The sequence below is a fragment of the Drosophila elegans genome, unplaced genomic scaffold (genome assembly GCF_018152505.1).
Source record: "Drosophila elegans isolate 14027-0461.03 unplaced genomic scaffold, ASM1815250v1 contig_149, whole genome shotgun sequence".
NCBI lineage: Eukaryota > Metazoa > Arthropoda > Insecta > Diptera > Drosophilidae > Drosophila > Drosophila elegans.
The window spans coordinates 26145898-26158041 of NW_024545513.1; the positions used below are offsets into that span (position 1 = coordinate 26145898).

Sequence of the window (12144 nt, forward strand, 5' to 3'; positions counted from 1 at the left end):
TTTGATCCGTAATCAGCTTGTGGAACCTCGAAGAAATGTATATTTCATCATACTAGAAACCAACACAAATTATATAAAAATATGCTAGGAAAGTCAGTCTAAAGTCTAGTTTTTTGTTTGGCATCACTATTAATGGGTGACAACTTGATAATACGTTTTAGAAGAAACTATAATGAAATAATGTTAAAATTCCTTAGTAAATGCCCTCAAGGCTTCTAATTTCTAAATGTCTAACTGACATAATATATTTTTGTTGCTAGTGTGTTCCGCCTTCAGGGTGCTATCCACCCCATAGATGACCCTATCGCTAAGCTATTTGTTTTACAATTAGATATAAAGTATAACATCGCGACTTGAAAGAAAATCTATCAATGCGAGCATATGGATAGTGGTATAGTTAAATTATGCTAACTTGTATTATAGGTATAACTATTAACTTAATTACTGAGAGTCGAAACTTTTGGTTGGGTAATAACAGTACATATTGCAAAAGACTGGAGAAATCTAGGTGTTACGTACCTGAATAGCAACATGACGCCTTGAATAAATGATTGGAAGTTGTTGTGTCTAGTAATGGAATTTTCCACCGTACCTAGTTTGATATTCCCGAACACCTATTCACGATTTAAATATCGGTAAAGAATGCATTGATTATTTGTTCATTTTTATTTAGAAATTGAAATAATTAAGTTATATACACATTACACAGATTCGCCTCCACTTCATTATCCTCCACACTGCTGTCACTACACTCAACGAAAAACCTTCGATACCGCCTCGCCTACTAACAACGGCAAATCCATGTGTGAGAGTGGGTTAAGAGGACCAGAAATCCTCCTTCTGCATACAATATGCGTAAATAATGTGTGACGACTTCCCCCGATTTCAAAGTCGATGTAGGTGTGTGGGTGTGAATGGATAGTTTGGGAATTGCACAGCTAAAACTCTATGGCAGTCAACATTGAAAAACTTATATCTTTTACTTAAAAGCTCTCCAATCAAATAATTATAACCAAGTTTTACGTTATTAAGAAGTTACTCGGCTTACAAACTACCAAGAAAAGATAATATTAACATAAAACAAAAATATGACTTTGTACAAAAAAAAAAATATATCAAGGAAAACCACAGAAGGGGCCATTTGCGATAACCTTTTACTTTCGAGGTTCAAATAACTTAGTTATGAAATTTGTATAGCCTTGCAAAGAGTAAGTCCAATGTTCCTTTGGACGACTTCGCATAAACGTATGCAAACCTATGGTTGTAATGATGCTCGATTTGACTAAATATATATCTTCGTTAATCTAATTTTTTTCTTTTACTTGCCTATTAAAAATTATATTCCTAAAGTGATGTACATTAGAAAAGATATTATTTTATTTTAAGGCTTCTAATGTGGTTTTCCATTTTGGTAAACAAATAAAGGCTTTAAAACATTCTTACATTATATAGTATGGGATTCGATTTCAAATGAGAAAGAAGTAGGCATTGTTGAATAAGGCAGATCTTTATAAAAATATATAAGTGATAACATAACAAAGGTAGTATATATTCTGCTTAATGGATTACTATTTGACGTTATTTTCATTTGTTTCGAGAAGCAGTGTCATTTGAAGTTTAGGGAATACACGGCTGGTATCTTCTCAAAAACACAAACATTAAGGAAAATAAACGTTAAAAGCTAGCGCATCTATGAACAACATTAAAACATAATGTGCTATGGAAAGCTACATTCACATTCGAATAGTGTTGAAAACGAGTCCAGAATAATGGAACAATTACAAAATCAAAGCTACTAATGGCATACGAACATGTAGCTCGATTTCAAATCTCAACTCCAAGCAATACGGATCAAACAACTTTTAAACGCATACATTGTTTCCTTGATTGATTGAATGCGAGTATGCGTAAATTTAGTTTGAAGTTTAAACAAACAATGGAGAGATGATCGAAATTTTTGTTTGGTTATGGGAAGTTGACCACAGCGTATTGCCTCTAGTATAATTACAGCGACCGAATTCACCATCGAAGATTGGGAGTGGGTTTATACGATGGCGGACCTCTTATAAGCACACTTATGGGGTATTCTCGAATTATGACTCGACATATGACTACGTTTAATGTTTAGTATAAGTGACTGTTGTGCCATCTTTTGGTAATCGCTATTAAATTACTATTGCTAACTAGGTTACTTTTCTCGTTTACCGAAAGAGCAGCATGATTCCACCGGAGAACGACTGGAAGTTATTGTGACGGTTGAGTTGCGTGTCCGGATCATACTTTATGTTGCCAAAAACCTTTTGTTTTGTTGTAAGCAATATAATTGAATGAATAGGCATTAAATTGGTCCAACAGTCATGTCTATTTAGTAAACTATTTCATACGTTTAAAAAGTAACTAATGCAAAACCAAACCAAAAACTAATTACTTATTCTAAATGCTTTAAAAGACCACCGGAATCGATTATCAGCAACAGGGAATATTCAACCCCAAAAAGTATTAAGCTGATTCCTTTGCACCATTAAGTGAGTGGAGCCTGCAAGCTTACAACCGACCGCCAACAAGCTAACGAAATACAAGTAACTTCCACAAACTGGTAGCCCTAGTACATAGATTCACTTTTCATTGGTTTTATAAGTTTTCATTGTTTTTGTTTTTGGATCCGGTACTTACCTGCATGCCGATAATGGCGTATATAAAAAATAGCATTGCTATTAGCAAACAGACATAAGGAAGTGCTTTAAATGATTGTACGAATGTCCACAGGAGAATTCGTATTGTGTATCCTTGACGAAGTAATTTGATAAGGCGCGCCGCTCGAAATAAACGCAGGAAGCCGACGTTGATTGAGTTCGACTGTAAAATATTATTGGCCAAAGGAAGAGAGTCGAAGAAACAAAGAGAGAGAGAGAAAACAGAACAGATAAGGAATTTGGCATTAGACTGGTTAACGTTCCCGTCTTAACATACGAATTCGATGAGCTCGGCTCAAAGAACTAGAAGGCGTCGCCATCGATCTACGTGATTCGATGCATTTCAATCTAAACTATCGATAAGTAGCTCGTTCCGTTAGTAGTTAGTAGTTAGTAAGAGTAGTATAAGGTTAGGTGCAGTAGTGTGTGGTTAGGCGCAGTTGTTGTAAGTAGTAGGTAGTAGGTAGTAAGTAGTAAATAGTTACATACATAGAAGTGGTGGTAGGTTCATTGGTTAGTTGTACATAAGAATTTTTAAAAATCATTTAAGCTATGTTTGTTAATTCGCTATATCACAAATAATAAAAGTAAAGACGATCCAATTTGAGTTTTACTCGTAGTTAGTAAGAGCGAGGCCAAATGCTAAAAAAAAAACTTGTCTTTGCAACCATTTTAAGATTTAAATATATAAGTTTGTTTTAATCATTTTTTTTTTGATAAAAAGTCTATAAAAATATATTGAAATGGTACTTTGTGCGTATTACTGCCTGTTAGCGTTTTTGTGTGTATGTGTATCTGCTTCAGTGTTTTGTGTTTAAATGATCACCAGAAACATAGTGATTTGTGCGTCGGCGTCTGCCAAATACTAATAACAAACTGTACGGAGTAGAAAAATACACATATGTGTTTGATCGTCTAAGGAAAACATTTTGGAAAGCGATGTTTGTGCGTGGGTATTTCGTCTAAACTAATCGTCCCAAGGTAAAGTGGAACATGCGAGGCGTGTTCTACGTATATAATTTGCAAAGGGCCTGGGATGGCGAAAACCAATTTTACGGTACAGCAGTTAAGTAAGTATGTACAATAATTTGCCTTGGCAATTACTCCATGTGGAGGAAATTAACGCTGCGGTACTAATTGCTTATTCACGTGGCGTTGTAACTATTGTGTAACCGAAGTCGAATGTTAAGCCGGTTCGACTGGGGCTTTGGCCAAAATATTTTACGCATCAGCTGTTGAGACTCTAGCATGGGCGGACGCATTTCAGGGTGCCATCGAGGATAGTGGTACCCCTAATACGTCTGCACACACAGATGTTGGGTGTTGGGTGTCGGGTAATGAATAACCAAACACGTCAACCGCTGACTTGTGGACGCATACCGCCTCACCGTAGGATCTGCATTAATATGTAACAAAGAATAATAGAGCCTTCGCGTTGCCGATTCGACACTGCAGAACATGAAATTATATACTATTTGTGGTTAATAATATTGTATATGTACACTGAAACAAACGAAAAGTAGTTCTACCCGAATTTAACAGGGTGTGCTCCGGGAGAAGCGCTTAATTTTATTCGAAAAAGATTGAACGAAGTCGACAGCATCTTGTAGAGTCGAGACAATCTCTTTGGAACCAATTAAGCCAATTTCGAGATTACCATTTGCTAATCCCGTGTGAATGTACATTTTTTAGTCTAATTACGTAATGAGTTTGCACATACTTAAAGCTAAAAAGTGTATAGAGACAAACATTATTTGACTACGGAGTCTAGAACTGATGAGAGATTAGATATCAAAATAGCAAGCTGTGACGCAACACTGTCGCTGCCTGTTGCACAAAATTGGTGTAGGATACGTAAATAAAAACAAAAGAAACTCGCGCACACTGAAGTTACCAACAGGGTTACCAATTGGTCGAGAGATATATACACGGGATATAGAGAATGAGCTAAGCAGAAAGGCTATATCTACCTGGGATTCTGCGCTTAGCATACAATGGCTCTGAGGGGTATGCGGGTAGATAGAGAGGAGTACAATAAAGAACAATTCCACGCTGTTGTTCCTTTCAAGATATGAATCCTAGGAAACTTGGGACGACGCACTTAAAAGTAACTTAATTGGAATATTCTAGCCGAAAATTGAAAATAAAGGATGCGGGAAAATACACACAGGTATATAATCACAAAGATCAGGCCCAGCCCTGTCTAAGCTCTCTGATATTTGTTAACTAGCTAAGAGTAAATAAATAGAGAGTGGGCGAACAAATAAAATAAAGTTGAATCTACGGATGATTCGACAATGTGATCTACTCGTATATAAAGAATTCAAAGTTGAAATTACAATTCGTGGTAAACATTCTGGTAGTAGTTAAGGTAATTCTAAATTGGCTAGTAAGTCAAAGAATTTTGTAAGTTGTTGTGTTGTTTTGTTGTCACCGTTGATGTTGGAGTTTTGTTAGTTTTGAAAGTAGAAAGCATGGGAAGATAGATTTGTTTACTTACATCCTGTTAGTCAGAAACCATTTTTAATTCAAAATTTTGGATTTGTTTTGAGACAAATCAATGTGCACATTACTCATATACCGCATAAGAAACGTTTAATTTTTTTTTTTGACGATTCAGGCAATTGTTCAATCATTGATGTAGTTGTTGTTGTTAGTTGTAGTAGTAGTGGTTGGTGTTGTTGAATTTATCATTGAGCAGTTTGTTTTTGATTGCAATCAGATATTCAGATATAGTTCGGATCGTTGCAATTTACAAGACGAATACAACAAAGAAATGTTTTTGATTGGTTTTGTATTCAATTGGATTGTTTTTCGGTGCAGTTTTATTTTACTCAGACGTTTGACAATCGATCACAGGTCAAACGAAATTCGTTGGGCGGCGTTCAAGAGATTTTTGTTGATTTCGTAATGGTTTTTACACAGTTTTTGAGATTTTTTTGAAAAATACAGAAACAAATAAAGTAGAGTTGAAAATTAGTAGGACAAGTTTTCTGCAGTTTCTAGCAGGTATACAAAGATAGATCAAGATCAATATCAGTAAGCAGAGTTTTCTATGTTGTCTATATATATATCTCTGTGTGTGTATATGTGTCATTGGTATCTGTATTGGTGTCTGTATTCTAGTTCAATTGCTTAGGAAAATTACAGCTCAGCAAGGTTCTAAGTCGATATTTCTATTTTCGCAGAATGGCTTGGCTATGCTAAGCTTGTTTATTACCTTCTACGAAGTCTGTTATATTCGAACACTCACTTTAAAAATGTATTTGATAGAACAGAAAAGGGCGTGGATTGACGAAATAAAATACGAAACAAAAATTTACCTCACAAACGGATAAAACAGCCGGATTTCATTTAAGCTTTAACTGAGACTAAGACATCCTCTTACCTCTCTTACCCAGACACACCATAGGGACTACCGGGATCTGTTTTGGAACAACCAAGCCGGCAAGCAACTATGCCACACTTCAGCATTGAAACTTCTTAAGCGGTTAAATAACATATGGTTGCGTGTTACAAGCGGAAGCGAACTTATTAAAAACACCCCGAGTGAATTGAACGATTAAAATCGCAAGTTTTAGTGATTGAGTGTGTAGATCTGGATGTATTTGAAAGTGCGAGTGTGAGTGGCATGCAGGCGATGTAACGAAAGCTAATCCAAACCCAACTTTAAAGCTGGCCATACTAAGTTGCAGTCATGGGAGTGAAAGATGTGAGCATAGCAAAACTGAACGTGAAGGTGTTATTAGGAAATGGAGCAATCTGGTTTTGGGCATTTGGGGCAGGAGGAAGCAAATCTTGAAAGCCATCCTGGGACTTATGGTAGAGAAATTACTGCTCAACCTGCAAAAACATTACCCAGAGAGAAAACTTGCAGTAGCAGGAGCAGGCGGAGAGCGGAGAATGTAAAATGGGCTGGGGTTCTCAACAAAAAGACCAGACAGTACTGAAATCATGCTTTTGAAGGATCAAGTGTACGAATGTTATAAGATCAACAGAATTCGATAGACGTATATAAAAAGATTATCGAGTCTGAGCCTTTTTAAGTACCTCGCTTGGTGTCATTAGTTGGCCTCAATGCAATTATTCGCAGACCTCGCCGGGTGCGACTACTTACAGTTAGTGTTTGACTGTTGGGCAGCTTATAAGACACCTCATCCGATGCGAAAGGTCGATGTGACAATGATGACAATGATTGCGATCTTGCTCTGTTTATCGTTTATATATCGGATATTTATCGAAGAATTATTCAAGATCGGATACTCTCAAGTGCGTATATGTATGTGGCTTTTACATTATGTTTACAATAGGGGTTTGCGTATTTGTGTGCATGACAGAATGAGTGAGCATTAACCGCAACGAGTTGTGTGTGTGACATTTGTTGTGAAATTGCAATATCGATTAAGCCAAAGGAGTCCATGTGCAATGTAAGCCAAACGGAAGAAGGTCGATCAAACTCGAACAGTAGTTGCATAATATCAACGCACATTCAGTTCGGCACGATCAGTTCAGCAAAAGTTCCCTATCTGGTGTTCGTGTGTGTTACAAAGCTTTGATTTGACATTTATTAAATCATATTCAGATGAATTGTAATTTAAAATTGTTGGTATATGTTTATTAAGGTTTTGCATCCAATCCTATAGTTGCACATAACTTTATATTTGTAAAGACAGTAGAGACCAAAAAATACCCTATGTGCTTCAAAAATTTTTTTTTTTAGTTTAACTTTACAAAATTATATTTCGGGAACAATTTAAGATGTTTGAAATTGATTTGTTAATCAAACTTTGGCCATGCAAGCCTGCAAATCGCATATAAACTTATAATAGTATAAACATTTCAATGGTCCGAATCGGACCATTTTCAAGGAAGTTTAGACAGAATTACTATTTCTGTATAGCATACTATTTGTTCGTTTATATATAAAAAAAAGGACTCATGTACATATTTGCACTTATTATTCTTAAAAGGATTATAATTGCTTATTAATCATTCATTATTTTTGTTAATTAAGCAGGACATTACGAAATCACACTGGTAAGCAAAAAGTTGTTAAAGGGGTAAGATATGCAAGATCTTTAAGGCTTAATCATTAATGTTTTGGCCATTCCAGCAATGGTCTAATATAAGCTTTAAATATTTATTACCAAAAAAATAAATATGTATATGACAATTCGTTAGAATTTAGGCACATATGCAGGGGCATGCAACGCCTTGTGCAATAATAGAAGTACAAAAAAAACTTCGAAAATTCTGGTCGAACCGCTATGAATTTTTATGAGCAACAATAGGATCTTTAAAATAGTTCAAGCAACGAAGTCACTTTAAATACAATAATTACTTATAAAACACGATTGCTATATTTCGCTTACAATATTAATTGTATGGCCACTGAAGACTAGTAATAAATTCAATGATTTTACGGTGTTGTTGGAAGTCCGAAATCGGAAGGAGTTAAAATTGGTCTATAATCTCCTGTTCAATACACATGTCAAAGTATTTCCGCCCATCCCTTGCTGTACATTCCACTATAAGCTTATGCTGGACTATAAGCTTTTACACGCAACTTTATACAAGAGACACAGAAAGACAGTAAAGGTAACCAAATATAGATACGTAGATATAGAGACAGACAGAGAGACACAGTAGCAAGTACAAATCGCAGGGTAGTGTGCTATGCAACAGAAAACTGATTGCCAAATCGAAAAATGAAATAAGAGTACGAAATTTAAGGAAGATGGGTGAACTAAGATAAATAAGATAAATAAGTATACATTGTCGAACGAAGAAATGGCTATTCGAAGTGAGTAAGTAAGGTATAAATATAGATATATTTTTGCAAATATGACGCTTTGCTGTCGACAACAAATAAATGAAACTAAGTCTGTTTTAGGAGAACAAAATGAAAGAGGAAAGATAGAGGATCGTAATTAATAAGCTTTTTTAGTGGAAGGCCATTTACTTAGCAGTTAAGCGGAATCTAAGTTCATTGATTGGTACACATCAAAACTTTTTGGATAAATGCAAAATCAGTGTAGATTGTGTTTCGTACTTACATCGTGCTGCTGGTTGTGTCGTTTGGTTGTACATGTTGTAGTCGATGTAGTTGTAGATGAAGGACCACGTCCACACATACACGGGCACGTGCCACATTTGTGTGTGTGCACGTGTATGGATGCGAATGCATGTGTATATGTGCGTGCACGCGGTACGATTACAGACACAGTAGCAGGACATACACATACACATGCATGGGATTGTCGAGATGATAGATTAGTTTCATCGAAATTGTTGATCGATTGATTGTTTAATTTGATTTGGTTGATTTGTTGATTGATTTGGTTGGGATTCCATTTTAGGTTGATTCGATTCGATTCGATTTGATTTGATTTGATTTTGGTTTTTGGTCGGTATCAAGTTGACATTTTGCATATAATCGTTTAAATTTGATTGGTTCAGTGAGTTTATATATTTTTTTTCATATACAAATTCGGTGGTGAAATGGTGGCATGGTGATTGTGGTAGTGGATCAGTGGATCGGTGGATCGGTGGATCGGTGGATCAGTAGTGGATCAGTGGATCAGTGGTAGTGGTTGGTGGTTGGTGGTGATCGAGAGAGACATATAGAGTTTGTTGCACATTCATTGCATTTTGTATTTGTAATTACATAGATGGTATAGTTTTTGGTTGTTGTTGTTGTTGTTTGTGTTTAAGTTTTTATTGTTTGAACGTTGTTTGAATTCGTTTCAATTCATTCCCGATGTGGCCAATTGCAATGTACATGTAAATCGTTGCGTTCGCATATATAATAATATTATATATAGAATAATTTTACACCAGTGTATAGATGTGGAGATTTGCGTGAGTTATAAGAAATTACACATTTGTTTAGATGTGTGCGTGGGTTTCAGTTTGTTGTCATTATTGTGTAGATATATATCATTGCGTGAGTGATTATTATATATTTTATGTAATTTATTTTTTTATTTGCATTCATCGAAACATATTTTTGGATTGATTCGGATTGGGTTTTCCCGATTTTGAAACCACATTTGGTTTTGGTTTTCGTACATAAATAAATATGGAAAAGGAAATCAAAAAAGAAATATGATTATTAATTTTGGTAATTTGTGATGTTTTGTTTCGTTTCTGTTTGATTTGGATATTCTGTTTGTGTGTTTGGGCTTTTATATATAATAAACAAATTAATGTACAAATTTAGGTATAGGTGTTCGAATGTAAAACGATAAAAATAACATGTTATAACAGTGGGTGTAACTGTACTGTCCTTGCCATCTGTGCATAGTGCCAAATCCTGACTGTTGCGCTGGATTAAAATATATCTTAAGCCTAAGCGGTTGAGCCCCGCAACTAAGTGTATTAGATATTCTTCGTTAACAGTTTGCAACTAACGCCAATTCGGCATATCGGCTAGAGCCCTTTCGTTAATCATATCGTTGGACAAGTTTTTAAGTGCGAAATCCTACAACTTTTGTCTCTTGCACCGCGACTAATTCAAATACATTAACTGTATTCCTCATCGTCGGTTTAGCTGGTTCCCTCAATATTTTCAGATATATATTTTCAGCGAAAGAACATCCATGTTAATGTACCTAGCGTTGGTTATGAAACAATATAGACTTAAAAGTATAATTGAGACACATATGGCCGTACGCATCAAATCTGCATAGATAATTATATAGAGACGTATTACATATTTTCTTCTTTCTTAATTGCGTGTTTTGGTAAATGTGTAGGTGTGTCAAAGATTAGGTGTATATTTGTATCTTGGCAAAAAATGAAGCTAGATACATTGGTTTTTAGTTTAGGATTACATTGTTTTGTCTTGCATAACGGCACAGAAATCGAACACAACAATAATATGTATGCTCTGAGTCGTGTTGTGAAAAGCAACTGATAATTACCCCAAATTCCATCCACAGTGCATCCACAATGCTGCCCAGAACGGTGATTAAATCGAATATGTTCCAGGGGTCCTTGAAGAAATTCTACAACGCAACCAAACAAAACCACATTATTTAAGCTTACAAATAAATGTTATATTCTTGGCTAATAGCCAGTTTCAAAAACATAATTAAAATTAAACCATTCGCAGGTATCCTGGTATACTTGATTTAAATAAATTATATTTTAATGTGGAGTGGAGCAAGAATAGTTAATGCTTAATATCAAAATACAAATTTGAGTAATCTTCAAAAAAAGGCAAATCTTTTATGATTTCAAATTCATTAGCCTAAGCAGTAATAAAATCAATTTCAATTAATTTCGTTTTTAATTAATCAGAATAATACCATTTCATTCCATTTAAATGTACATTTCTAAAGAACCTTTTTAAAGATGGCGTAGTTAATTATATTGAACACATTGTAAAACTATTTGAAATATACCTGAATAAATGTACCTTTTTCGATTAGGTTAGTTTATCATTGGAAAGGAAAGTATTTTTTTAAGCACGAGACCGAAGGCTCAAGTATAACCATTGCAAATATGAATATGAAAAAAAGTTTAACGTGATCCTGTACGCAAATTAAAATAAGGCAAACCACTCTCTTAGGTTTCACCTTTATAGACACAGCTACTCACCTTGACACCGAATCCAATGATTTTCAGGACAGTTTCTACACTAAACATTCCAGTGAATCCCATGTTAATGTACTTCAGTGACTTTTCATACATGTCTCCTTGATTATGATACTGTTAAGATTTAAGATTTAAGATACAATTTGTATACTTATATTCCGGAGATGGATCCATAGTTTTGGACAAAATAGATGCCGATAAATCTACAGAAATTGAAGTTACGGAAGGGGGCACATTGTTTCTATTTTTTATTGAGTAAAGAGGCCTATTCGAGAATTCCCTTTATACAAACTATTTGAAAAAAAAACGGAGAGGAAGAAAACTTCGGCAAGCCGAAGTTCATATACCCTTGCAGCTATTTCAAAAATTAAATATTCTTGAAAATATTAATATTATGACTTACTTGCGTATATGTTTAAAATGATGATTTGCAGCTCAATTATTCGATAGTTCCTATGACAGCTATACGATATCGTTTTCCGATTTTAATAGAATTAAAAGCGTAATTCTGAACTGTCAAAATATTAATAAATTAAAAAGAATTTTTAAAAAAATTGCAAAACAGAAAAGTTACATTTAAAAAACCTTTTTTTTCATATTTTTATTGTTTCCGTGGGAGCTTTATGATATAGGTGTCCGAATTTGATGAAATTTAAACCATAATTCTGAAATATTTAAGCATTACCAATGTCGAATTAGTATAAAAAAAATTTAAAAAACAGAACATTTTTATTTTTTTTATATATTGTTCCGATTGTTCATATGGGAGCTTTATGCTATAGTCCGGACTTATGTACTACCTGCAATAGAAAGACAACTTTTGGGAAAGTTTCATGCAGATGAGAGACCA

General features: G+C 34.7%; 1 protein-coding gene across 22 annotated transcripts in view; it reads right to left on the reverse strand.

Annotated features, from left to right (window-relative positions):
• Window positions 1–12144, reverse strand: part of LOC108145587 (voltage-dependent calcium channel type A subunit alpha-1) — an 84134-nt gene that overhangs the window by 24174 nt on the left and 47816 nt on the right. For 9 of the 22 annotated variants that reach the window (XM_041707051.1, XM_041707048.1, XM_041707050.1 and 6 more), the window contains 6 exons: window positions 11298–11408; window positions 10619–10702; window positions 8750–8758; window positions 6072–6074; window positions 2674–2856; window positions 520–614 (listed from right to left, as the gene is read on the reverse strand). In XM_041707051.1, the coding sequence (XP_041562985.1) occupies window positions 520–614; window positions 2674–2856; window positions 6072–6074; window positions 8750–8758; window positions 10619–10702; window positions 11298–11408 (485 nt within the window). The remainder of the gene's footprint in view (window positions 1–519; window positions 615–2673; window positions 2857–6071; window positions 6075–8749; window positions 8759–10618; window positions 10703–11297; window positions 11409–12144) is intronic. The other 13 variants (XM_041707055.1, XM_041707052.1, XM_041707049.1 and 10 more) reach the window with 5 other exon arrangements.